Source organism: Protopterus annectens, chromosome 6.part1 (genome assembly GCF_019279795.1).
Source record: "Protopterus annectens isolate FY-2018-M chromosome 6.part1, PAN1.0, whole genome shotgun sequence".
Lineage (NCBI taxonomy): Eukaryota > Metazoa > Chordata > Ceratodontiformes > Protopteridae > Protopterus > Protopterus annectens.
In genome coordinates this window covers 347909289-347937248 of record NC_056738.1, presented here as the reverse complement: position 1 = coordinate 347937248, position 27960 = coordinate 347909289, and the positions used below count along the sequence as shown (strand labels likewise).

The 27960-nt window shown below is 42.0% G+C and overlaps 1 protein-coding gene across 1 annotated transcript in view; it reads right to left on the bottom strand.

The window, feature by feature from the left end:
* The window catches only part of SCYL1 (SCY1 like pseudokinase 1), a 1581020-nt gene that overhangs the window by 469259 nt on the left and 1083801 nt on the right, over nucleotides 1–27960 (bottom strand). Inside the window, exon 9 of the mRNA XM_044075764.1 lies at nucleotides 1284–1397. Within this exon, the coding sequence (XP_043931699.1) occupies nucleotides 1284–1397 (114 nt within the window). The remainder of the gene's footprint in view (nucleotides 1–1283; nucleotides 1398–27960) is intronic.

Genomic DNA, 27960 nt, shown 5'->3' with positions numbered 1-27960 from the left:
TTGATCCTGGAAGATCTGGAGACTGAAATCTAGTCCCACAACAGGTACTTGGATTCATGCTGCAATACAGTGACTGCAGTGCAGCTCAAGGGGCACTACACTGTTCAGTGTGCCATCCTCTAGATGGAATGTCAAGCTGAGGTTCTATTCCCTGCATTAGCAATGGCTCAGGAAGATGCAAAAGATACGGCACATTTAAAAAATTGTAGGGAACATTTATAACACTTGTGTATCTACATTATCCACATAATACAGCTATTTCTATACTCGCATGTTTACAGTGTATATAAATGTACAAGTATACATGTTGCATTTATCCCCAACCTTTTTTTCCACAATCACATCTTTATCTTTCTTATATCAGCTCTTGCCTATGTCTAACAATACTTCTTGACATTATGCTCCTACATATTCAACAAAACTGTAAAAAACACTAGCTATCATATCTGTCCTCTCCTTGCATAGCCCATCATAATATCCAGATGTCATATTCATATTAGCATTATGCAATCCTAACATTATGGTTATCTTTTATATTTTTACTCCATAACAAAGGGTAGGAGAATTCCCTGGTGCCCTAACTTTCTTCCCAAGTTAGTATGAATATGACCTCAGCACTCCTCTGAAAATAGGCCACAGGCCTGGTGGGACTAACCTGGCCAGCAAAACACACATATACATATATGCATACATACAAAAATAAATAAGTAAGTAAATACATTTTTTTATTTTTTAGTGCACCTTTTCTTCAAATATACAATGTGCATACTCATACTTAACTTTTCTTCTGATTAAATCACTATTCATAACACTGAATTATCTAAAATTCAAATAGTTATCCACTACTGTAAAACTATTTTAATTAACTTCCGTATTGTTACTGTATTTTTTCTTGCTTGATATTTCAACTACGTTAAGTGCTGCATTCATCTTATGATTGCTGATTCTTTGTAAATTTTCTTTTCAAATCCCGTTTTGCTTAAACAAGTCTATGCAAACATTCTTGGTCAGCTTCCCCTTGAAAATGGGCACAGGGTAGTAAGATAAAACTGATTACCAAAACATAAAACAACTATAAATAAATGTGAAGGAACCTCTTGACAATGAGTCACCGTCTGAGCATATCATTCCCTGCTAGGTGAAGCAGGCCTCAGGCTTCACATTAGAGATGTGGCATTCAAAGTTCCATTATTGCTAATGCAGTCTACATCAGTTTCTACATCAGTTTCAACATTACATTTATTTATTTTACTAGCAACTCCTTAACAAACTACTCAATGTACCTTCACAGTTTGCTCCCTGATAGCTGGATTTGTATCCATGAAACCGTGAACAACATGTGGAAAAATCTGGGAATTCACTGTTGGCTCATTTAGGTACTGAATAAACTGCTCCATCTGAAAAGGGAAAACAGTGTTAATAAGAACACAGCAAGATATGTCCATTCTAATTGCCATTATATAAAAAAAATCCATCTCAATTCAGAATTGCTAGTATGTACTACACACTTCCCACTTCAGAAAAGAACAGTCAGCATTTACTTACAATAAATGCAGTTTGCCTAAAATGTGCACAACTTTGAGGCTGCTTCAAAATAACAAGCAGCGAAGCAGTAGAGACAGTGACAAAACACTAGTAGAACAATACTAGAAATTTGTAAACAAGTTCTTCCTTCTTAATGCTGATGGACTAGTAACTGAGTCATTGTAGGTACTAATATTAACTAACACTGGTTTGTACTGTAATATATTTTTCATCAAATACAGTGCAGAATATTAACTGTAAAGACTACAGAAGGTTTTATGAACATACTCTGACTTACAGAATGTAAAACTACAATAGAACCAGAAAAGAAAAGTGATGGAAATTAACTTTGGATAAAGAAAACTGATTTGTGTTGCAAAACTGGGGTGCAGTTCTGCAAAGCAGCATAATCACATTACATTAAGGCCTGGGAGTCTAAAATTCAATGCAAGTTAGTCATTCTTGCTTGCTTTTATTTTTACTTTACATTTGTTAACTGGGGGTGTCTGACTGAGCAGAAAAGGCCCCTTTTCAGCAGAGGCCCGGGGAAAAAAGCTCCACATAGAAAAATTACAGGTACATTTAGATATTTAGACATGATCAGTATACATACAAATTACAATAGACATGTTTTGTTTTTACAGTGGTATGCAGCACTTCAACAGTTACAGTGGAGAGAACAAACACGGAAATATTATTTTAAAAATAAAGGTAATAGATTTGTTGTGTACAGCTGAAATTTGGAACATAGGTACAATACATACATAGTAGTACACAGGTACAGTACATACATTGTACATGCGCAGGACATCTGTTTGAGGCTGGTAATCCTCTTTGTGAGGTATTTCTGCGACCTTTCCAGTTGTTGTAGATGTCTTGTGAGGTACACACCAAAAGGAACATTGTACTCTATAATGGGTCTAATCAGTGACGAGTAGAGGGGAACAATGACCTCTTTTTCCTGGATGGTTATACATAATTAAATCAAACTTTCTGCTCAAATTTTCACTAGTACAATTATTAAGTAAGTTATGCAAGAAAAGTGGGTCTCTACCCTCAAGAATGCAAATGTATTCCACAAATTATAATGATCATATTAATAAAGTGCTGCAAAAATATCAATGCTCTGCAAGTCTGGAATAAAATACAACAATTCTGCACTAGTGAGACTCAATGTCAGCTTTGTAGTTTAAAACAATTAAAGAAAAAATATATAACAGCATTTGTAGTCGAGGGCAACCACCATAATAAAACACGTAAAGCCAACGAAGTGGTGAAAATCTCAGTAAGGTCCAGGAATGAAAGAACACTAGCCAAGACCACGTAGTAAGCATGCAAACACTTTAATAAAATAAAAATATAAAAACTGGTCAAGCGCTTTCATCCTTACAAGTAGGACTTCTACAGAACCATTCATCATTAACAGAGCACCTTCTTAAAAAGTAGTAAAAAAAATCATGTGATCTCAACAATACACTTAATCATTTTGGTTTGAAAGGTAAAGGAACAAGTTAAAACATTATAAAAACATAGCCATCTTTTTTAGTATTGGTACTATGGAAGTGTGTTCATTAATACCTGGTACCATTGTTGCATTTAACCTTAATTGCCACTTTAATTCACATTCATCCACTTTATTTTCCTAATACCCACCCTTTTCATCTCTTCTAACTTTTTCCAACACGCCAAAAATAAATGTATTGCCCTGACAATAGTAATTTGTGTGTTTAAAAAGAGCATCATTCTCATCACCATTCTTAATAGGTTCATAGGTAGGTACTAGGCTATTGGCCCTGGGGCCTATATAAGCCTGGCCAAACGGTACCCTGGCTTTTGCCACCCAAGAAAATTATTTTCCTTTGCCCCTGTCAAGAGGAGCCACAGAAGTGATCCCCGGGGTGAATTTCCTATCCCCCATCCAATCATCAAGATTTTTCTTGAAGAGTGCTAATTAGGAGCTTTGTTTGATATAGATAGGTAGTTTGTTCCAGAGTATGGGAAGTCTCTGGGACAGGAATCTATCCCTCCAGCATGTTCTGTTTATTGTGGTGACAAGGTTTAGGTCCCTAGTACATACCAAAAGGGGCGTTGTACTCTATAATGGGTCTAATAAGTGATGAGTAGTGGGGAACAATGACCTCTTTTTTCCTGGATGAGAAACCTTTTGTGATGAGGTGTGCCACATAGAAGGATTTCCTGACTACTGTGGCAATGTGATTATCAAAGGAGAGACTACTGTCCACCTGTGTCCCACGGTCTCTTATCACACTTTCGGTGTTAAGTAGACTACCGCCTATGTGGTAGTTCATGGGTACAGAGTTTTACCAAAAGGGATGACAATGGAATGTAATAAGCATACAAATGTTCGTAAAAGCATTTACGAAGACTTCTGATAGTTTGCCAATACAAAAATAGTTACAATTCTTACAGATTGCAATGTAAACTAACATGGGTAATTGTGGTACCTCGGGATTAGTCTACATTGCGATCTGTAAGAACTGTAACAATTTTTATATTGGCAAAACTATCAGAAGTCTTCGTAAACTTTTTAGCATACTAAAAAAGAAGGCTATATTTTTATAATGGTTTAACTTGTTCCTTTGCCTTTAAAACCAAAATGATTAAGTGTATTGCTGAAATCACATGATGTTTTGTACTACTATTTAAGAAGGTGCTCTGTTAATGATGAATGATTCTGAAGAAGTCCTACTTGTAAGGACGAAAGCGCTAGACCATTTTTTATATTTTTATTTTGTGAAAAGTGTTTCTACGCTTACTACATGGTCTTGGCTAGTGTTCTTTCATGCCTGGACCTTATTGGAATTTTCACCACCTTGTTGGCTTTACGTGTTTTTTTTTTTTTTAGTTTAAAACAATAATTTGTCAATGCTAATTTCTCAGCTTTCTGCATCTTACAATGCAGTACAACACTTAGTAGTAGCTCTCCACCATCCAAATTTTTGCCTCATATTAATAGGTTCTCATAAAAATGTGTGGTTTTCTAGCAAATCACTGAGAACTGATGCCAATAAATACTGACATATACTTGAGTTTCAGACTTCATATCCTTCAGAAAATGATTATTAATACAAATCCTTTTCTCTAGCAACTTTCAAAGTTTATAACAATATTTCAAATCTGTCCCTATTTTTTGGCCTTTGTCCCCCATTTTAGCCTTTGCCAGATTCCTTGTGCCAACAGGTTGAGAGGTATGCTTAGTATTCATTAAAGTGAAACACGATTTTCGGCTACAAATCAGACATGTGATCTGTCACACACACAGTGTAATAAGGCGGCATGGGTGCACATTATATATTCTAATAAAAGTACTGAAATGGCAAAATGATAAGGCCGCATTCTCCAGCTGCAATACATGCTCAAACCTTCAGAAAATTTGAAGACTTTGCCCTGATTTGCAACACACACTTTTATAACCATCCCTAATAAAATATGTGGTTACAATGTTTGTCTTGTTCCAAAGGCAACTGACAATAGCCTAATCTTGAGAAAACCAATTTTGTAATGCTAAAATACTGTGAAATGGAATGCCCAAAAAGAATACTTCCTTGGACTTTTAAAATAAGAAGTTATGTACCTACCATAACGTTCCATGTTAGTAGTCTTCTCTCGCCTTCTTTCTTGCTTGATGGGTTCGGGCCGATCCCTCGGCTCGACTCGGCACTGCTAAGCTCGAGAGTCACTTTTACCAGCTCGAGGCAGCCCCATATCCCATGATGCAAGGCGGTAAGTACCCAGATCTCGTTTGCTGACAAAGGGCAATAGCACCAAGCATAAAATACTTCCCAAAGGAAGAAAGAAAACTTACAGATGGAAGAAGGACCAGGTCTGAATGGTCTTCAGCATAACAGTTTCTTATACAAGGTCTGTCCAGGCCAGGGGGAAGGAGGGAGGGTCGCAAGAAAGAAGGCGAGAGAAGACAACTAACATGGAGCGTTATGGTAGGTACATAACTTCTTAATGTTAAGTTGTCAATCTCGCCTTCATTCTTGCTTGATGGGACCGCGTCCCTAGCACCTCTATCCTGGGTGGCTCAATGGAACAAACTCTTGAGGACTGTAGAGCCAAAACTGGCTTTGTCCCTGGAGGCCAAGTCCAATTTGTAATGGGAAACAAAAGTGTGAGGAGTAGCCCAAGTGGCCGCTGCACAAATAGTGTCTAAAGGAAGTCTAGCTTGAAAGGCTGTAGAAGTAGCTAAGCTCCTAGTTGAATGTGCTTTGGGTTTTGAGCACAGCTGTTTTCCCTGAGTATAAATTTCAGAGATGACCGAAGAAAGCCATCTGGACAAGGTCACTTTAGAAACAGGAAGGCCTTTTTTATTATCCGCATAGGAAACAAAAAGTTGATCAGATTTTCTACATTTTTTTGTTCTGTTCAAATAATATCTAAGTTGACGGTGGACATCAAGATAATGTAGCTTTTGTTCAGCTCTATCTGAATAGTTAGGGAAAAATACAGGGAGATCAATGGATTGATTCAGATTGTTCTGAGAAGCGACCTTAGGTAAAAAGGTTGGATTAGTTCTCAAAGATACTCTGTCTTTGTGAAAAACCAAATAGGGGGGTCGAACCGAAAGAGCATGAAGTTCAGACACCCTCCTGGCAGATGTAATAGCCACTAGGAATAAAGTTTTCCAAGAAAGATATTTCAGGGAACAAGAAACAGCTGGCTCGAAGGAGGGAAGAATCAAGGATGTCAGCACTAAATTTAGATCCCACTGAGGAGGAGGATTCCTGATTGGAGGCTTTAGTAGGAAAATTCCTTTCAAGAAGGCCCTGCAGAGCCTATGGGACATAATATTATGATCTGCTATCCCGACATGAAAATTGGAAATAGCAGCCAATTGAACTCTGACTGTGGAAGAAGAGGAGCCTGCATGAAAAATCTCTGCTAAGAAGTCCAGGACTGCCTGAACAGGGGCAGTAAAAGGATCAATATTTTGGGCCTTAGCCCAATAAGAGAAACGTTTCCATTTGCTTGTATAAATCCTCCTGGTAGAGGATTTTAGCGAAGCTACTATGATGTCTCTAACTGGGTTAGAGATCAAAGGAAGCCTGGCTAAGGAAGGAAGTGGAGCAACCATGCTGTGAGGTTGAGAGAAGGGATTGACCTGTGCAGCTGACCCGATTGGTGAATCAGAAGATCTGGCACTGGGTCCAGATGCCACGGCTGCACCAAAAGGTGATGATGGAGGAACATTGTACTCTATAATGGGTCTAATCAGTGACGAGTAGAGGGGAACAATGACCTCTTTTTCCTGGATGGTTATACATAATTAAATCAAACTTTCTGCTCAAATTTTCACTAGTACAATTATTAAGTAAGTTATGCAAGAAAAGTGGGTCTCTACCCTCAAGAATGCAAATGTATTCCACAAATTATAATGATCATATTAATAAAGTGCTGCAAAAATATCAATGCTCTGCAAGTCTGGAATAAAATACAACAATTCTGCACTAGTGAGACTCAATGTCAGCTTTGTAGTTTAAAACAATTAAAGAAAAAATATATAACAGCATTTGTAGTCGAGGGCAACCACCATAATAAAACACGTAAAGCCAACGAAGTGGTGAAAATCTCAGTAAGGTCCAGGAATGAAAGAACACTAGCCAAGACCACGTAGTAAGCATGCAAACACTTTAATAAAATAAAAATATAAAAAACTGGTCAAGCGCTTTCATCCTTACAAGTAGGACTTCTACAGAACCATTCATCATTAACAGAGCACCTTCTTAAAAAGTAGTAAAAAAAATCATGTGATCTCAACAATACACTTAATCATTTTGGTTTGAAAGGTAAAGGAACAAGTTAAAACATTATAAAAACATAGCCATCTTTTTTAGTATTGGTACTATGGAAGTGTGTTCATTAATACCTGGTACCATTGTTGCATTTAACCTTAATTGCCACTTTAATTCACATTCATCCACTTTATTTTCCTAATACCCACCCTTTTCATCTCTTCTAACTTTTTCCAACACGCCAAAAATAAATGTATTGCCCTGACAATAGTAATTTGTGTGTTTAAAAAGAGCATCATTCTCATCACCATTCTTAATAGGTTCATAGGTAGGTACTAGGCTATTGGCCCTGGGGCCTATATAAGCCTGGCCAAACGGTACCCTGGCTTTTGCCACCCAAGAAAATTATTTTCCTTTGGCCCTGTCAAGAGGAGCCACAGAAGTGATCCCCGGGGTGAATTTCCTATCCCCCATCCAATCATCAAGATTTTTCTTGAAGAGTGCTAATTAGGAGCTTTGTTTGATATAGATAGGTAGTTTGTTCCAGAGTATGGGAAGTCTCTGGGACAGGAATCTATCCCTCCAGCATGTTCTGTTTATTGTGGTGACAAGGTTTAGGTCCCTAGTACATACCAAAAGGGGCGTTGTACTCTATAATGGGTCTAATAAGTGATGAGTAGTGGGGAACAATGACCTCTTTTTTCCTGGATGAGAAACCTTTTGTGATGAGGTGTGCCACATAGAAGGATTTCCTGACTACTGTGGCAATGTGATTATCAAAGGAGAGACTACTGTCCACCTGTGTCCCACGGTCTCTTATCACACTTTCGGTGTTAAGTAGACTACCGCCTATGTGGTAGTTCATGGGTACAGAGTTTTTACCAAAAGGGATGACAATGGAATGTAATAAGCATACAAATGTTCGTAAAAGCATTTACGAAGACTTCTGATAGTTTGCCAATACAAAAATAGTTACAATTCTTACAGATTGCAATGTAAACTAACATGGGTAATTGTGGTACCTCGGGATTAGTCTACATTGCGATCTGTAAGAACTGTAACAATTTTTATATTGGCAAAACTATCAGAAGTCTTCGTAAACTTTTTAGCATACTAAAAAAGAAGGCTATATTTTTATAATGGTTTAACTTGTTCCTTTGCCTTTAAAACCAAAATGATTAAGTGTATTGCTGAAATCACATGATGTTTTGTACTACTATTTAAGAAGGTGCTCTGTTAATGATGAATGATTCTGAAGAAGTCCTACTTGTAAGGACGAAAGCGCTAGACCATTTTTTATATTTTTATTTTGTGAAAAGTGTTTCTACGCTTACTACATGGTCTTGGCTAGTGTTCTTTCATGCCTGGACCTTATTGGAATTTTCACCACCTTGTTGGCTTTACGTGTTTTTTTTTTTTTTAGTTTAAAACAATAATTTGTCAATGCTAATTTCTCAGCTTTCTGCATCTTACAATGCAGTACAACACTTAGTAGTAGCTCTCCACCATCCAAATTTTTGCCTCATATTAATAGGTTCTCATAAAAATGTGTGGTTTTCTAGCAAATCACTGAGAACTGATGCCAATAAATACTGACATATACTTGAGTTTCAGACTTCATATCCTTCAGAAAATGATTATTAATACAAATCCTTTTCTCTAGCAACTTTCAAAGTTTATAACAATATTTCAAATCTGTCCCTATTTTTTGGCCTTTGTCCCCCATTTTAGCCTTTGCCAGATTCCTTGTGCCAACAGGTTGAGAGGTATGCTTAGTATTCATTAAAGTGAAACACGATTTTCGGCTACAAATCAGACATGTGATCTGTCACACACACAGTGTAATAAGGCGGCATGGGTGCACATTATATATTCTAATAAAAGTACTGAAATGGCAAAATGATAAGGCCGCATTCTCCAGCTGCAATACATGCTCAAACCTTCAGAAAATTTGAAGACTTTGCCCTGATTTGCAACACACACTTTTTATAACCATCCCTAATAAAATATGTGGTTACAATGTTTGTCTTGTTCCAAAGGCAACTGACAATAGCCTAATCTTGAGAAAACCAATTTTGTAATGCTAAAATACTGTGAAATGGAATGCCCAAAAAGAATACTTCCTTGGACTTTTAAAATAAGAAGTTATGTACCTACCATAACGTTCCATGTTAGTAGTCTTCTCTCGCCTTCTTTCTTGCTTGATGGGTTCGGAGCCGATCCCTCGGCTCCGACTCGGCACTTGCTAAGCTCGAGAGTCACTTTTACCAGCTCGAGGCAGCCCCATATCCCATGATGCAAGGCGGTAAGTACCCAGATCTCGTTTGCTGACAAAGGGCAATAGCACCAAGCATAAAATACTTCCCAAAGGAAGAAAGAAAACTTACAGATGGAAGAAGGACCAGGTCTGAATGGTCTTCAGCATAACAGTTTCTTATACAAGGTCTGTCCAGGCCAGGGGGAAGGAGGGAGGGTCGCAAGAAAGAAGGCGAGAGAAGACAACTAACATGGAACGTTATGGTAGGTACATAACTTCTTAATGTTAAGTTGTCAATCTCGCCTTCATTCTTGCTTGATGGGACCGCGTCCCTAGCACCTCTATCCTGGGTGGCTCAATGGAACAAACTCTTGAGGACTGTAGAGCCAAAACTGGCTTTGTCCCTGGAGGCCAAGTCCAATTTGTAATGGGAAACAAAAGTGTGAGGAGTAGCCCAAGTGGCCGCTGCACAAATAGTGTCTAAAGGAAGTCTAGCTTGAAAGGCTGTAGAAGTAGCTAAGCTCCTAGTTGAATGTGCTTTGGGTTTTGAGCACAGCTGTTTTCCCCTGAGCGTATAAATTTCAGAGATGACCGAAGAAAGCCATCTGGACAAGGTCACTTTAGAAACAGGAAGGCCTTTTTTATTATCCGCATAGGAAACAAAAAGTTGATCAGATTTTCTACATTTTTTTGTTCTGTTCAAATAATATCTAAGTTGACGGTGGACATCAAGATAATGTAGCTTTTGTTCAGCTCTATCTGAATAGTTAGGGAAAAATACAGGGAGATCAATGGATTGATTCAGATTGTTCTGAGAAGCGACCTTAGGTAAAAAGGTTGGATTAGTTCTCAAAGATACTCTGTCTTTGTGAAAAACCAAATAGGGGGGTCGAACCGAAAGAGCATGAAGTTCAGACACCCTCCTGGCAGATGTAATAGCCACTAGGAATAAAGTTTTCCAAGAAAGATATTTCAGGGAACAAGAAACAGCTGGCTCGAAGGGGGGGAAGAATCAAGGATGTCAGCACTAAATTTAGATCCCACTGAGGAGGAGGATTCCTGATTGGAGGCTTTAGTAGGAAAATTCCTTTCAAGAAGGCCCTGCAGAGCCTATGGGACATAATATTATGATCTGCTATCCCGACATGAAAATTGGAAATAGCAGCCAATTGAACTCTGACTGTGGAAGAAGAGGAGCCTGCATGAAAAATCTCTGCTAAGAAGTCCAGGACTGCCTGAACAGGGGCAGTAAAAGGATCAATATTTTGGGCCTTAGCCCAATAAGAGAAACGTTTCCATTTGCTTGTATAAATCCTCCTGGTAGAGGATTTTAGCGGTTACTATGATGTCTCTAACTGGGTTAGAGATCAAAGGAAGCCTGGCTAAGGAAGGAAGTGGAGCAACCATGCTGTGAGGTTGAGAGAAGGGATTGACCTGTGCAGCTGACCCGATTGGTGAATCAGAAGATCTGGCACTGGGTCCAGATGCCACGGCTGCACCAAAAGGTGATGATGGAGGAACGGGAACCAAACTTGTCGAGGCCAGTAAGGGGCAATGAGAATCAATTTGGCTCTCAAAACGGTAGCTTTCTGGATCACCTGAGGGATCAGAGGAAATGGAGGAAGGCATAAAGAAGTCCCTGGGGCCAATCCTGGGTCAGAGCGTCTCTGGGGATGGCCTGATAGAGGAAGAGGCTGAAGAAGTCTGGACATTTGCTGTTTTGGGGAGTAGCAAAAGATCGCAACATGGACGACCCCATTCCAGAAAAATCTCTTCCGCTATAGATTGCTTGAGAGACCACTCGTGAGGCATGAGAATAGCTCTGCTCAATCTGTCCGCTACAATGTTGGTTTTCCCAGGGATATGCGTTGCTACCAGAAACCGATGAGAGGAGATCGCCCATTGCCATAGTCTGAGCGCTTCTCGACACAAGGGGTAGGACTTGGTTCCGCCCTGTTTGTTGATATACCAAACTACAGACATGTTGTCTGTGTGGACTGCAATTGTCCCTACGGGAAGAAAGTCGTTGAGGGCTTGCAACGTTAAAAGCACTGCTCTCATCTCCAGGACATTTATGTGCAGATGGTACTCGAACGGCTGCCACGTCCCATGAACCATCCTGCCCTGATAATGACCCCCCCACCCGATCAGGGAGGCATCCGTGGTGACAGTGGCTATCGGGGATGGGGGTACAAAGTACCTGCCTTGGTGAAGCTGAGGCGATGTGATCCACCAAGCAAGATGCTCTTTGCATGTCTGTGTCACCAGAATCTGGTGACGCATTGGAAGTTGCTGGTATGACCATTGTGTGAACAGCATCCACTGAAGAAGGCATGTAGAATCGAGCCAGGGAAGAAGCGTAATGGCCGCAGCAATGAGACCTAATACCTTTAGAACCATTCTGGCCTGTACTTTCTTGCTGGCCAGAGCGATCCTGACATGACTCTGAATGTCTGAAACTCTTTGTTCTGTAAGGGTAGCTGACATCCGAACAGTGTTTAAGTTTGCGCCTATGAAGGTAATAGACTGGCAGGGCGATAAGGATGACTTTTCGAAGTTGATTGAGATGCCCAAATGAGAACAAAGGTCTATTGTGTAATCCCTGGCTTGTATAAGCTGATGCCTGGTGGTGGCTGACAGGAGCCAGTCGTCGAGATACGGAAACACCTGGAATCCTTGGCGTCTCAGGTGAGCCGTGACCACTGCCATGCATTTGGTGAACACTCTGGGGGCTGTAGTGAGACCAAAGGGCAGGGCTCTGAACTGGAAATGACTGGACCCCAGCCGAAAGCGGAGAAATCTCCTGGGGCGTCTGTGAATTTTGATGTGATAGTACGCATCCTGAAGATCTATTGAGCACATCCAGTTGTCCTTCTGTAAGAAGGGCAGAATTGACTGAAGAGTGACCATTCGGAATCTTGTCTTCCTGACAGACTTGTTGAGTCTGCTGAGATCCAATATTGGTCTCCAGTCTCCCGTCTTTGGGGACCAAAAAGAACCTTGAGTAGATTCCGGGCTCTGAATGGTCTATTGTAACTGGCTGAATGGCTCTTTTTTGCAGTAGTTTTGAGATTTCTGACTCTGCAATCTCCCTTAGACCGGGTGGTACATCTGGAAGGGAACTTGAGGGAAGGGACTTTCCTCGAAAGGAATTATGTAACCCTTGGATATGATCGACTGTACCCATCTGTCTTGAGTGAGGGAATGCCAGGCTTCTGGGTACAGTGATAATCTTCCCCCGACTGCCTCCAAGGAGGGACAGCCGGGCAACACCTCAGGGATGCTGAAAGGGCTTATCAGAGAGAGGCTCCCTGTTTCCCTGGTTCTTCGGACCCCCTCTGCCTCTAGAGCGGCGTCTGTTGTTACCCCCTCTGCCTCTAGGGGTAAACTGACCACGTGAATCCGGCGTGACTCCTTGGGATTTACGGAACCACATTTTCCCACCTTTCTGTCCTTTGGGATAAGGTCTAGAAGGGGTGGAAAACGGACTCCAACAGCAGAAAGAGTCTTGCCGTCCTGTTCGCACCTGGTCAAGGTTTCCTTCACCTGAGGGCCAAACAAAGCTGACCCATCAAAGGGAGAATTTGTGAAGGACGCCTTAAAGGGATCCGCAAAATCACATAGCTGCATCCAGGCTTGGCGTCTAAGAGCCACACCTGTACCTGCGGCTCTACTCGCTCCATCCGCAGCATAAGATATTAGCCGCATGGAGGAGTTTGCAATGGAATTGAGGGTTCCTAGCTGCGAAGCAATTTTTCTTGAGCCCCTGCAGCTGTAGGATCCTGAACTACTTCACCCAGCTCCTTAAGGATATCCCTCTGGAGTCTGGTGAAGTGACATAGGTAATTCAGCGAACGCATAGCAAAGGTCGCTGAGGAAAACATCCGCTTACGTACCTATCCATGGTCCTAGAGTCCTTATTAGGAGGATGGGCGGGCACGGAAGGATCTGCAAGTTCCTTTTGGTGGCCGCAGCCACCACCATGGCATCAGCGGGACACCCTTAGTAAGGAATTGTTTGTCACACGGGCAGTGATAAATTTTGAAGGCCTCCTAGGGACTGGCTCTACAGAGTCAGGAGCTGCCCACGCCTTCGTGCAATAACCTGCATAAGGGGTCGAAGGCGGAGACACCCAGGAGGTGGAGGGCCGAGATCCAAACGCCTCTAGGTATACTGACTCATCCTCAGAGGGATTGTTGGTGGGCCAGTTTCCCCTCTGTTTCAGGAGTTCTAGGATGTCTGAGAAGGAGACATCCTCAGAGGGGATCTAGGGGATCCCTCTGACTCATCAAAGTCAGTATCCAAGTGACAGACTCGGGAGTCTACATGCTTCCTCTTACAAGTCCTCTTCCTAGGAGGATCTCCTGAAACATCAGGAGAATCCTCGGAAGAGGGGAAATTCCCAATGGGAAACCTGAGGCGGAGGATCTCTGGGTCCTGTAGCAAGAGAAGTGGCAGAGATGTCAACAGGTACTATAGAGGGAGGAGCTACGGGAACAGACTGCTGACTGATACCAGTGGCCAGTACACTCTTCATCACCTCGAATGCTCCCCTCCCAGGCAGGTCCGAGAGAACCCGCTCCGAAGAGCTAGGAACACCAGGGACCACCGAAAGGGAAGTCTCCGAGGCAGATGTCGGAGCCGAGCTCACCAAGGCCGAGGCTCCAAGGGGAAGAGCGGGCTTGGACAAGGGTCCGATGCCACTCACCCCCTCGGAGGAGACCATGGAAGCCCGACCACGAATCCCTCTAAGGAAGGTCTCGAAGAGGAGATAAGAGTAGAGGCTGAAGGAACAGAAGGGGTATCCGTCCTCCAGCCGTAGCAGTAACCATTCGAAGACTCCAACTCCAAGCTCTGGGGTAGAGTTGAAGGAGGAACTGTAACGGGGTGTGGACCAACAGTCGTCTGTTGAGACGGACTATGTAACATTTGGGCCAGTACCTGTGACTTAAGTAATCTACTGACCACTCTCTCTAGGTCATGATCTGACAATCTGGATGACCTTGAAGATCGGCTCCGATGGCTCCGTTCCGATAGAAGAGGTGAAGCCGGGGCCGAAAGTATCGGCTCCAAGGAAGGAGACCTCGACCTCTTCCTGGAATGACCCATCGGAGCCGATACCATAGATCCTGTCGGAGCCGACATCTCGGAGCCGACAGGAAACCTCGATGTATCGGCTCCAGCCGGAGCTGATACAGCCACCAAAGTAACGGTGTCGGAGCCGATCGGGCCGACACCGATGCCTGTGCCACATGGGTGTCGGAACCGATCGGAGCCGACACCGAAGTGGTCGATACAGTTTCGGCACCGATAGCCATCGGTGCCGAAGGCTTTGTTAAGCCAGAATCGGCTCCAGCCGGAGCGATCTCGACTCGAACGAAGTCGGAGCCGAGGCCGCAGGCTTAGACACAGAAGCCTGGGCCTTGGAAGATTTAACTGATTTTGACGGAGCCGACTTAGCCGGAGAGCCCTCCGGCTTAAGAAGACCCCTAAGAATCAGTTTATTGCGTCTTTCCTGCAGGACTCTCTGGCTGAAGGAATGACAAATAGCACAGGAGTCCTGCAGGTGAAGAGGCCCCAGGCAATACAGGCAAGAAGTGTGACCGTCTGTCAGAGACATCTTCTGACAGCACGAGTCACACTTCTTAAAACCTGAGACCCTCTCCTTTGACATGGTGCTTAAAACACACACACACACCAGTCAAAAAACTTAAATTAAAGAAAATACCAAAAGGTATTCCTAAAATAAACACACACACACCCTAACAGGGAGGGATGGGATGGGTAAAGTTTGACTAAAAAATATTAAAGGAGACAGGGATTTTCTGTCAGGAAAACTAAAAAATTAACTTATAACTAATAATAAAGAGTTTTTTTTAACAAAAAGGGGCTTGAATATTAGTAAAGTGAATCACTTACCAGGAGCTGGTAAAAGGAGGACCTCATAAGCGAAGCGGCAAACGAGATCTGGGTACTTACCGCCTTGCATCATGGGATATGGGGCTGCCTCGAGCTGGTAAAAGTGACTCTCGAGCTTAGCAAGTGCCGAGTCGGAGCCGAGGGATCGGCTCCGAACCCATCAAGCAAGAATGAAGGCGAGATTGACAACTTAACATTCATATTTTTAAACAACGTCCACATTGACCTGAGCTACTCTGCAGGATTATAAGGGAAAAGACAGTACACCTTGTTGGATGACATATGCCAATAAGCAGTGTAATTTAATGTTTTTATACATCTCAAACTTAGATTTCTTTTTCTGTAGGATTTTTTAAATAAACAAATAAATAACCATTGCATAGCAGAAAAATACTGTTACATTTTATAACCAAGAATTTACCTAGCCTCAGTAAACTCTCAGGATATTTTTCATGTATATGATATACAACTGGGCAATGTTCATGCACAGAGTATACTAGATACCAAGGCTCTGCACAACTGGTTTCACACAGTCCAGTCTAGTGGCTGCAATTTATGTGCATTAAATTATGGCCATAATAATTTAAACTACAAAGTAAGGATGACGTGCTGTTCAGCAAGATAGAGCACAGCAGTAAGACAATCATTACATGTGTTAAAACTTCCGAAGATCTTCTCTTCTAAAGGAGGAGATACAACAGCATTTCACAGGTCACACAACATGCATGCTGCGTAACCACAGCTGGCCTTTCCAGCACACAATGATGCAGTGACACTTCCTCACAGACAATTTAAACAGTATGTAAATGAAACATGCTTCCCAGCCCTACTAATGAAAATGAAGTCTTTATATACTACCCTGTGGCAAGATGCAGAATAAGACAAATCACCCATGCGTCACCACACATGGACAGAACTGCATGCATACAGCTGTAGTAAGGCTGCAGTAAATATTGCCAGAGTTCACCAAAATGCTGATCCAACCTGACTAAGACACCTCTCCACCATCTAGGAGAGTCATACACACCAAAAGCAACAAGGCTCTTTCCAAGTGATGGGGTGTGGCCCAGTTGGACATACTGGTTTTGTGAATATTAACTAGTGTTGTTATTATCTCCATGATGTGTACACACTATTCTTTTGTAACACCTCATTTTACATATAATCTGTTTCTGTACTTCTCACAATCTCTGCAACCTAATCTGCATTTTTACGAGAAGGCATGGTCTGATGGACTACACGGAAGAAGGAGTGTCATGAGAAAAGCATAGGTCAGAGAAAATAATCATCACTGTAACTGGAACACCAATGCATTTAACTGTAAACAGCATTCAATGGCTGTATAAGCAGACATAAGCATTTGTTAATACACAGACAAGGTACTTTTGGCACAACATAGACACTTGACAGAAATCACAATATAATCCAAGGCGTTCTCAGCCATTATTCATATGTGATCAATGGAGATGTTGGGTGACACTATACTTAACGAGTATTCTTGTTGCCAGATCTGTGCCACAGAATCTGAGGTAAATTTGCAGGACTGACAATGGCATTAGTATTCCATCCTCAGTGAAGTTAACATAATAGAAAAACATTTACTTATTTACTTGGTTACACTGTACCTTTTTAATTTAATGGGTAGATGGGCTTGTACACCAAAACAAAAAAATTTAACTAATGCTACTGAACAGCAGTTGACATGCCAGAGTGCAACCATGTACTATGCACACCAGTACACTATTCGTATAACCAGTCATCTTCACAGCAGCATAAACCAAGTTTATGAATTGTGTTATTGACATAAACAGTGTGCAGAGCTCCTGTATGCACCTGAATATGGTTTATGAATATGGGTGTCATAAATAAGCATACTTAATAAAAAAAAATAATAATTTTGTTTCAGACTGCAAACATGTTTGACAACTTAAAATAGTTGGAGACAGTACTTCACTGCAAAAGCTTTAAGAAATGTGTTTGCCAAACATACCTATAAAAGTAAAGTCCAAACAGTTGGCGCCCAAGTGCTGAAATCAAACCAAATAACTAGAAATAGCACAGCGTTGCGAGTCCACAGAAACGGTTTACTCACACAGAAACCACAGGTTAAGCGCTTTCATCAAATAGTATGAGACAGTATGTCCTGATGAAGTCATACTATTTGATGAAAGCGCTTAACCTGTGGTTTCTGTGTGAATAAACCATTTCTGTGGACTCGCAACGCTGTGCTATACCTATAAAAGTAGCTTAAAGACATGTATACATTCCTGTGCATAAATTTTAAATGTCTCGTTCTATAACGCGCTGTAATAAAGAGCAAATATCAAAAGTAACACAAAGGTATAAATAAACAAATCCCTAGTTAATAGTGGGTCAGATTTCAAAAGACTTGCTCTTGGAGTAAGTCACTTACTCAGTCTTTTGGAACCTGGCCCCTGATGCAAGCCTGCTTATAGATGGGCCTTACACTGAAGTCAGCCAGTTATACCAGAAGCAGGTCTTCAGGAATCAGGGCAGACTTACACAGGAGTAAGTCACTTACACCAAGAAGCAAGTCTTTTTGAATTGGGCCAGTTTGTAAGGAACCAACAATCATTTAATATTTGTCTCAGGAGTTTTAAGTAAACTGTTTCTACATGCAAACTTGTAACAAAACATGAAGCAAGCAATCCTCCTTGAAAAAAACATAACTATATTACAGAAGACCTGCTTCTGGCATCCCAGTCCCTCTACTTTTCTCTCTATTTACCAAGAATTTCCACACTTCAACCCCACATGTTTCTGTGATTCAGCGCGCTGATGATTCCACACTAATATGTGCTGCCCAGTCTATACAAAAACTACACTCTCGAACACAAGACTCCTTCTCTGCAGTTGAAACATGGCTAACCAACTCCCAGCTAATTCTGAACCCCAACAAAACAAAGCTCATGCTGCTCCATCCCACTAGACCTACTTTACCCCACCCATCATTTAACACTGTATCCATGAACAATACTCTCACCTGTAGCTCACAGTAAATTTCTAGGGGTTCTGATAGACAGAGATATGAGACTTCAAATTCACATTTTCCAGACCATAAAGAAGTAAACACAACCTTTGTACATGTGAAGGCTGCCAGCCCAGCTAGCTAGAATTTTGTAAATAATTCTATGTCATTGTAAATATTAATATGATCCATAGGCTTGTCTACAAATGTACGTAACCTGTATGTTATGTGCAGAGCTTCAAAAATGTAACCACAGTTCACCCTGCTGGAAAAGAGCAGAAATGTATATGGACTATATGCCTATGCAAATGTATGTTTTCATAGTACAAATTGGGACATACAGAGTTAACTTGCAAACTCTGAGAAAATAAGTAAAGAGTTTTACGATGTGTTTACCACATCTAGAAGACAGAATGTCTACAGCTAAAGTTTCTTTCTATTGTCTTAAGACAGAAATAATTACTAGGTTTAAAATGCAAAAGTATTAATTTTTTATGACTTCTAGTTTCAGGCAAGCTTCTACGAGATAAATGTTAGCTTCTAAGAAATAAGCATTTTTCATAGAGACATGTTAAATTCTGTTGGCATCTGTTTAGTCTGGGAAACTAAGGTGGAGGTGACGAGAATGATGTAATCTGAGATGACCCAGAAGAAATGTTTGATAGTAATTTAAGAATTATCTCGAGAGAAAGTCTGTGCATTTCGTATTTGTCTCTGGATCTAGAAACATCCGCCCAGCACTTCTGCCTGGGTGTTGTTCTGTAAGTAAGACTTAGATTACAGTGATTTCTCTTAGAAATAGATAGGAACTTAGTAAGATTAGTTTATATGTTTTCTGTATTTATGTGACTGTCCTGCGATGTTGTTTTAAAATATTTCCTATGATTCTGAACTCTCTTGTCACTGTATTGAGTTATTGAGTATTGTCTTGTTCTGCTATTATTTATTATTAAATATACTTGAACATTTTAATTGTGGCTTGTTTTGTTTAGAGATATTTAAGCTCTTGGAGTACTTGCATATGTATTTGGTGATACTGTAACAGGCCACTCTTGAAATAGCCTTAAATGTTTGGTTACACTTACCATTTGGATTATAGTAAGATTACACAGTAGAATTGGTCACCCTTTGTAAGGGCCTTGTAGTAACTGATCAGTAAGAGCTGGTTGGTGGCAGTGTTTACTACCTTATAGTCTGGGCAGAAGGGGGCGTAGGTAGAGAACCTGTGCCAGCCTTCCCCAGGAGTGCCTGTGTATTTGCATATAAATCAAATCTCAAGGTGTGTGTGTGTGTGTGTGTGTGTGTGTGTGTGTGTGTGTGTGTGTGTGTGTGTGTGTGTGTGTGTGTGTGTGTCAGCTACTTGGGCAGGGACACAAAGCACTGGTTGGACAGAGAGGGTGCTGGAGCTTTTGGCTTAACCACTCGACTGAGATCTTAACCCTATAGCTGTGCCAGTGGGGAGTCTTATTGGGGATCTGGAGAGAGAGGGGAAAAAAGTACAGTTTTGTACCTACCATAAATGTAGATGTTCGAAGATCCATATTGCTGCAGTCCTTACACTTGGGTAGTCCGCTGTCCTCGGTCGGCCCGAATATCAAAGTATTAGGCTGACGTCGGTCAAGGCGCTTAAAACTGACATCAGGACGTCAGGGTACAAATGCGCATGACCGACGTCATATCCTCAGTCTTTTCTTGCCCCAGATGTCAGAAGACCCTAAACAGAAAGGTCAAAAACCAAAAGACAGCAAAAAACAACCAACCACCCTTATACTAACCACATGTACAAAATATACAATATTCACAATATGTACAACCCAAACCACACAACCGCCTCTAACTACAGAGGGGAAGGAGGGAGGGTAAATTGGACTGCAGCAATGTGGATCTTCGAACATCTACATTTATGGTAGGTACAAAACTGTACTATGTTCTTCATCTCACATTGCTGCAGTCCTTACACTTGGGTAGAATCCCAAAGCAGAGATAAGGGAGGATGGCAAAACTATAATGCAGTAGGCGCTGCCAAAATGCCCTGTAAAATTGCAGTGGCAAAACCAGCCCTCGATTTAGAGTAAAGTGGAAGGTGATAATGCTTAGAGAAAGTATGCACTGAACTCCAAGTAGCCGCCTCCAAAATATCCTTAGTTGCCACCCCCCTTAAAAAAGCTGTAGAAGTGGCAGTAGCCCTAGTGGAATGAGGCCTAATCCCAGCTGGAATCTCCTTGCCATGATGGGAATAACAGAAAGCAATACAAAACCCAATCCACTTAGAAATAGTTTGTTTTGACACAGGCTTGCCCTGAGAACCCAAAGCAAAAGAAACAAATAACTGCTGAGACTGCCTGAACCCTTTAGTTCTGCTCAAATAATATCGCAACTGCCTGTGTATATCCAAAGTGTGCAAAATCTTTTCCCCTTTATTTTGGGGGTTTGCATAAAAAGTAGGCAAATGAATAGTTTGGTTTAAAGCCACACTAGAAACCACTTTAGGCATAAAGGATGGATTAGTACGCAAAGATACCCTATCCTTATGGAAAATTAAGAAAGGCTCAACTGCCATAAGGGCCTGTAACTCAGAAACCCTTCTTGCAGAGGTAATGGCCAACACTAAAGCAGTCTTCCATGATAAATATTTCAACTCAGCAGTAGCTGCAGGCTCAAAAGGTTGTAGAGTGAGTTTCTCCAACACAAAATTGAGATCCCAAGCAGGAGTAGGAGCTCTCCGTGGGGGTCTTATATTCTTTGCCCCTCTAAGGAATTGCTTAAACAAAGGCTGAGAAAACAATGGTGGGTCACAGTCATAGTGAGCAGAAATTGCTGCAGCATGAACTTTAATAGAAGAGAAGGACAAACCTTTGTCCAGTAACTCAGTAAGATATTGAAGAGCCATACTTAAATTAGGCTTAGAAACATCAAATTCCTTTGCTGTACTCCAAAATAAAAATCTCTTCCATTTATCTGCGTACACTTTCCTTGTACTAGGCCTTCTGGCCTCCAAAATAACATTCAAAACTTGCTGTGGAAGCTGAGACCCTCCAGGGTTTAAAACAGAATATGCCAGGCTGTCAGGTGAAGAGAGTGAAGTTTGACATTGAGTAAATGACTGTTCTCCTGAGACAGCAGGTGTGGAATCGAAGGCAAAGGCCATGGAGGCTCCCGTACCAGACTTCTCAGTAATGGGTACCAGTGCTGTCGAGGCCAATCTGGAGCTATTAAAATCATCTTTGGCTTGTCCTGTCTGACCTTCAGGAGTACCTTTGGGAGGAGAGGCAGAGGTGGAAAGGCATACACAAGAAGATTGTTCCAATTGAATGAAAGAGCATCCACTTTCCAAGCTGTGGGATGAAACCTTTTTGTGCAAAACTTTGGCAGCTGGTAGTTTAGTGGAGAAGCGAACAGATCTATGTCTGGAGTTCCCCATGACACTGTCAATTTCTGAAATACATGAGGATCCAATTTCCACTCGTGGGGATCCATAATTTGCCTGCTCAACACATCTGCTAAGGAGTTCTGTGCTCGTGGCAGAAACCTTGCCTGAAGATTCAGCTGTAAACTGAGAGCAGTCTCCCACAAAATCATTGCTTGTCTGCATAGAGGATAAGAATCGTTCCCCCTTGCTTGTTGATGTACCACATGACAGTTGTGTTGTCTGTTAGAACCAACACCTGCCCTGGAAGAAGTAAATCCTTGAAAGCTATTAATGCAAATTGGACTGCTAACATCTCCTTCAAGTTGATATGTAGATGTTGAAGTCTGGCAGGCCACGTGTCTTGTATCCACTTTCCATTTAGATGAGCTCCCCAAGCTTTGTCTGAGGCATCTGTCGTTAGAATTTGACTCGCCTCTGGCGGGTCACAGAGAGTCCCTTGTTTAGGTGACATTCCTGAGCCCACCACAAAAATTCCTTTTGAATGCAAGGTATTATCTGAATGACAGTGTCCATATCTTGGCAGTGCTGTGTCCATACATTTTGAGATACCATTGTAGCTTCCTCATATGCAGTTTGGCATTGGGAAGCACCAGAATACAAGATGCCATGAACCCCAAGGCTTGAAGGACTGTCCTTGCAGTCAGCCTGGACTGATGAGACAATTGATGGAAGTAAAGAGAAAGATTCTTTTGTTTGTCCGGGGTCAAAAAGGCCATCTGGGCTGCTGTATTCAGTCTCACACCCAGAAAGCACATGTCCTGAGAGGGTACTAGACTGGACTTTATTTCGTTCACAGAATACCCCAGGCATCTTAGCACTGCTATCACATATTGCAAATGATGAAGAAGTTCGTCCTTTCCTTGGGCCAGAATCAGGCAATCGTCCAAATAAGGATAGATTTGTATTCCTCGTAGCCTGAAGAAAGCAATCACTGGAGCCAGAACCTTCGTGAACACTCTGGGTGCAGTAGATAAGCCAAAGGGCAATGCAGAGAACTGATAATGAGAAGTCCCAGCTCGAAAACGCAGATACTTCCTGCAACTTAGCCTGATAGGAACATGAAGGTAAGCCTCCTTGAGATCCAGAGTCACCATCCAGTGATTCTTGCCCAGCAGAGGTAAAAGCTGTTGTAACGTCAACATTTTGAACTTGGGAATGTCCAGATAAGTGTTGAGGATAGATAAATCCAAAATTGGTCTCCACGTGTTCCCCTTCTTTGGTACTAGGAACAGGCGAGAATAAAATCCTAGGCCCACTTCTGACAGAGGGACCGGTTGTATGGCCCGTATTTGGAGCAGCAGAGAAATTTGCTTGTGAGCCTCTAGTCTTTGCTGAGGAGGAACGTCCGGCATGCCTTTGAAAGGAGGCAAGGTATGGAAATAAAACCTGTAACCTTGGTGTATGATATCCAGTACCCATTTGTCTTGGGTAATCAAAGTCCAATTTTCCCTGAAGAGTGCCAACCTTCCTCCCAAAGGTGCTGCCAGGCAAGAAGGATCTGGCAGCTGAAAAGGTAGGTCATTGGGCCTGTTTACGAAAGGACTGGCCCCTGCCCTCACCTGAAGATTGTGCAGGAGAACTCCCTGTTCTAGGTCTGAAGGAGCTCTGAGCTCTACCCCTACCACGTCTAGATCTACCCCTAGACTGTGAATCATAAGAAGGGTATGTCCCACCCCTTAGCAGGCCAATTCCTACTAAACTTCGGAGGCTGGACTTGCAAAAAATCTTTAACAGTCTGCATAGACTTAGCCTTGTCTTCCATTTTCTTCAAGACTGACTCAACAGGTGAACCAAACAACACATCAGACTGTAGAGGAGCATCCAAAATCCTTGTTTTAACATGTTCAGATAAATTCTGATCCCTCAGCCAGGCGTGCCTGCGAAGAACTGACCCAGTGGCAGCCACCCTAGACGAGGCCTGTACAGCATCAAAACCACATTGTAAAGAATGCTTACCCACCTGTTCAGAGACATGCACTAAATCTTGTAATTCCTTACACTCAATGCCTTCCGCCAGAGCATCTACCTTAGACTTCAGTTGAGAAAGAAGATAGTTCTGATATTTCAACATGTGAAACTGGCAATTCAAAGCCCTCATAGCTAAGGTGGAAGAAGTATAAACTTTCTTTCCCCATCTATCCAAAGCTCTGGCCTCTTTATCTGGAGGAACCGGATTTTTTACAACAGAGGCCTTGACACCCTTGGGTCCCTGACTAACAGTTTCTGGGTCCGCCCTAGGACTCTTATAAAGATATTTATGAGCCTCAGGCACCCTATAATACCTATCCGGTTTAACAGGAGCAGGAGGCAAAGAATCAGGATTAAGTGAAGCCTCCAAACACATCTTCCACAACATCCAGAACAGGAGGTATAGCCAAAGGCCTATGCTGGGGCAAAACAAAACTCCCTAAGCCTTTTCCTGGAATCAGAGAAGTCCTGACCTTCCCACTTAAAATGCTCCCTCATGGAATGAAGAGTCTCTGAAAATGAAAAATCCTCTGGAGGAGAAGCAGAAGGGGTAGAATCATCTGCATCAGAATCAGAATAAGGAGAGTACTCCTGCAAGTCTTCAGCCGAAGACTCTGAAACATCTGAAGGCTGCTCAAAACTCCCCAACTCTGGTTCCACCCTAGGCCTCTTATCTGGAGGGGGCAAAGAACCTCTAATCAAAGAAATTAAATCTTCTGCCATTTTAAGCATGTGCTTCTTGGGCACAGATCCTGAAGAACTAGGAGTGACACCAACAGAAGCTAAACCTGGCCTGCCTCTGGGAGAAGCCTTAGAAACAGAAGGAGAGGGCCTAACCACCCTAGGAAGGGAGGGAGTACAGTAACCTGAGAAGCCCCTTCAGCCTGACCTGCCTCCTGAGAGGCCACATCCTGCAATAACAAAGTCTCCCGGGACTCCAGAGAAGCCTCGGGAACCGCCGTTCCACCGAAGCCTCTAAAGAACCGGCGTCCGCACGGACGACTCTTCTTGCCTGGGTTTAGCTGCCTTGTCTTTGCGCTTCTTGAAGAAGCGGGCCGGAGCAACCGACGGCATCTTATAATTACACCGCTTCCCAAAGACCAACCTGGCACAATCTAACCTTCGCAATAGTGCGCTTATTGAACCTAGCACAAAAGCGACACCCAACAACGCCGTGCTCAGGCCCCAAACAAGGAATACACAAAGTATGATAATCTCTATGCGGTATCGGTTTCCCACAAGAAATACAGTTATTCACTTTTCTGACATCCGGTAAACCACTGAGGCAAGAAAAAACTAAAATATTCCCCAACGGGTACTTAGCCAACTTTGACTCGGTCTGAAACTCCGAATTCGAAAAATTTCAGAACGCCGAACGGCACTTGCAACGCTGCTTCTGCATCGGACCATGCGGCAAAAAAAGACTGAGGATATGACGTCGGTCATGCGCATTTGTACCCTGACGTCCTGATGTCAGTTTTAAGCGCCTTGACCGACGTCAGCCTAATACTTTGATATTCGGGCCGACCGAGGACAGCGGACTACCCAAGTGTAAGGACTGCAGCAATGTGAGATGAAGAACATCCAGCACCACACTGAATGTGATCTCTGTGTGCTTTTAAGGGGAAATTGTACTTTACTGTGTGTGTACTTGTCATTCTCCCAATGTGCACATCCCTCACTGGTGCTAGTGGTGAGGATTGGGGCTCCTTGATTACTGGGATAGTGCAGGGGCATGACAACACTATATAGAAACAAGCACTAACTAAAGATACAAACTGTATTAATGCACCTCTGTATTTTTTTTTTTGCTGTTGTTTTTAATATTTTGGACCACGTGGAAAGTAGAGTAGCCTCCTGTAATACCATGCAATGCGGATACTATAAATATGTGCAGTTTGATGTTTGTCATATTGTAGCCACCTCTCTAAGCAACATTGGATTATTTATACCATTTCTAGGACTGGAATGTTTGTTGTTCTGAGTTGCTGACCTACTTTTATTTATGCATACGGGATATCCAGTATTTCATAGCACCCTACTTAAGTTTAAGTTGACATATCATTCAGACTACTGCACATCCGTGTTTGTGGTTCTTCCCTGCAGTGTGCTGCTTCTGCATACTATCCATTATAATTTGATCTTCTTCTTCTTCTTCTTTCGGCTTTTTCCCGGTTAGGGGTCGCCACAGCGGATCACCTGTCCGCACATTGAATGGCAGTGGAGTTTTACGGTGTCGAGTTGCCAGCCCGGCGCCCAACCTTCCACAGAAGGCACACTCAAACACACACCTAGGGCCAGTTTAGAGTGTCCAATCCACCTGCAGCATGTCTTTGGGATGTGGGAGGAAACCGGAGCACCCGGAGGAAACCCACGCGACCACAGGGAGGACATGCAGACTCCGCACAGAAGGCACCCCAGCCGAGGATCGAACCGGAGAACCTCTTGCTGTGAGGCGGCAATGCTAACCTCTGCACCACCGTGGCCGCCCATCCATTATAATTTGATATCCAGCCCAATTTCATGGTTATGTGCTTCAAAACACTGCTATAACTGTGTTGCATTTTCTCTATCACAGTTGGTCAAACTGTTTATTTATATTCATAGTGTCTCCATCAAAGTACTGTGAATGTGAATGTTGTAATACCCACATATAAAGTTTCTGAAATTCAGGTTACAGCATACAGTCATTGTATTTTCTTATAACAGTTTAGGAATGTATTTTGTTTGCATGTTATTTATTGTTGCACATACTGAAGTATTTGCTCTGTATTTTTTATTTTTTTTGCAAAGTCTGCCATGATATTCTCTATCTCAACCTGCTCTCTTCATCTTTTAGCTCTCTCTGCAACCCTCTTGCCCTTTACCCTCCATTGTTTCTGTACAACTTTCCTTCCCTTCTTTTTATCTCCTCTCCCTCATAACCTACCTCTTTCCCCCTCTTTTTCAAATCTTTTTCTCTTAGCTGATGTTTTACTACTATCTAACCTTTTCAACACACTTTTTTTAATTATAGTCTATAACCTCGCATTCTGGTTTTGATAAAGTTATTCAAAGTGCTTCATCTGCATTTTCCCCTGAACTCTGGACCTCAGCAAGAATGCTTCAGTTCAAAGCACCAGTCAAGGTCTATAATAATAACAAATACAGGTTTTACAGACTTATGTCAATAATTTCTTACCAATGTTGCTGTTATATCTGTGGCTTGCACACCCTAGGACCTGCCCCCCCCCCCCGTTTCTTAAATCATACTGTCAGGCCCCTGCCTATTAATTACTACTTTTCTCCTATGTTTCTTTCTTCCTACCCTTCAAGCTTTCTTCTATAACCTTTTGAATAGTCTCCCATTCTCAACAACACTTTATTTTTCCAAATAGTTTACTTACAAGATTTAAGAAGCAGATTAAACTTAAACAATTTTATTTCTTCGCTGGTTTCTGTCATAGTCAAACTGTGCATCTCCATTTTCCTTGAATTTCACCTTATTGACTGTTTTTGTTTTCCCCCACGGTCAGCCTCCTGGCCCAACCCGCTCCTTTTGCCCTTGTTATGCTCTGCCTCACTCCACACCCCTACCCTACTCCCATTCTCACCCACCCCCTTTTCCATTACATTTATTCTAACCGTTACTCCACCTATCACCTCACTTCCACCAGTCACACACACAAACACAATCATCATTCTCACTCACACATACAACCCATCATCAATTTACAACTACAACCTATATATAAATTGTCAACCTCATCCTAAGATATCATTGTCTTTATCTCCCAAAACTCCTAACTTCTACCTAAGCCTCCCTCTATCTTCCAAATCTATAAATTATATCTACACAACTTTACAATTTTCACTCTCACTGTATGTTATGTCACTAACCTCTAACAACACTCTCCTCACCCTTTCTCTATCATTCTTCTTCCTACTACAACTTACTTTATTTCAAAATACCTATATAACCTACAATCCTACAGCCACTATAACACATAAAACAAAGTCACCTAACAACTTTTATAACATATCCTCTAGCCTACATGCCACAGACTTAATACTATGCTCAAAACTAAAATTTCTTCCAATACTCTTTCATCCTTTCACCAAGAATACCACCACC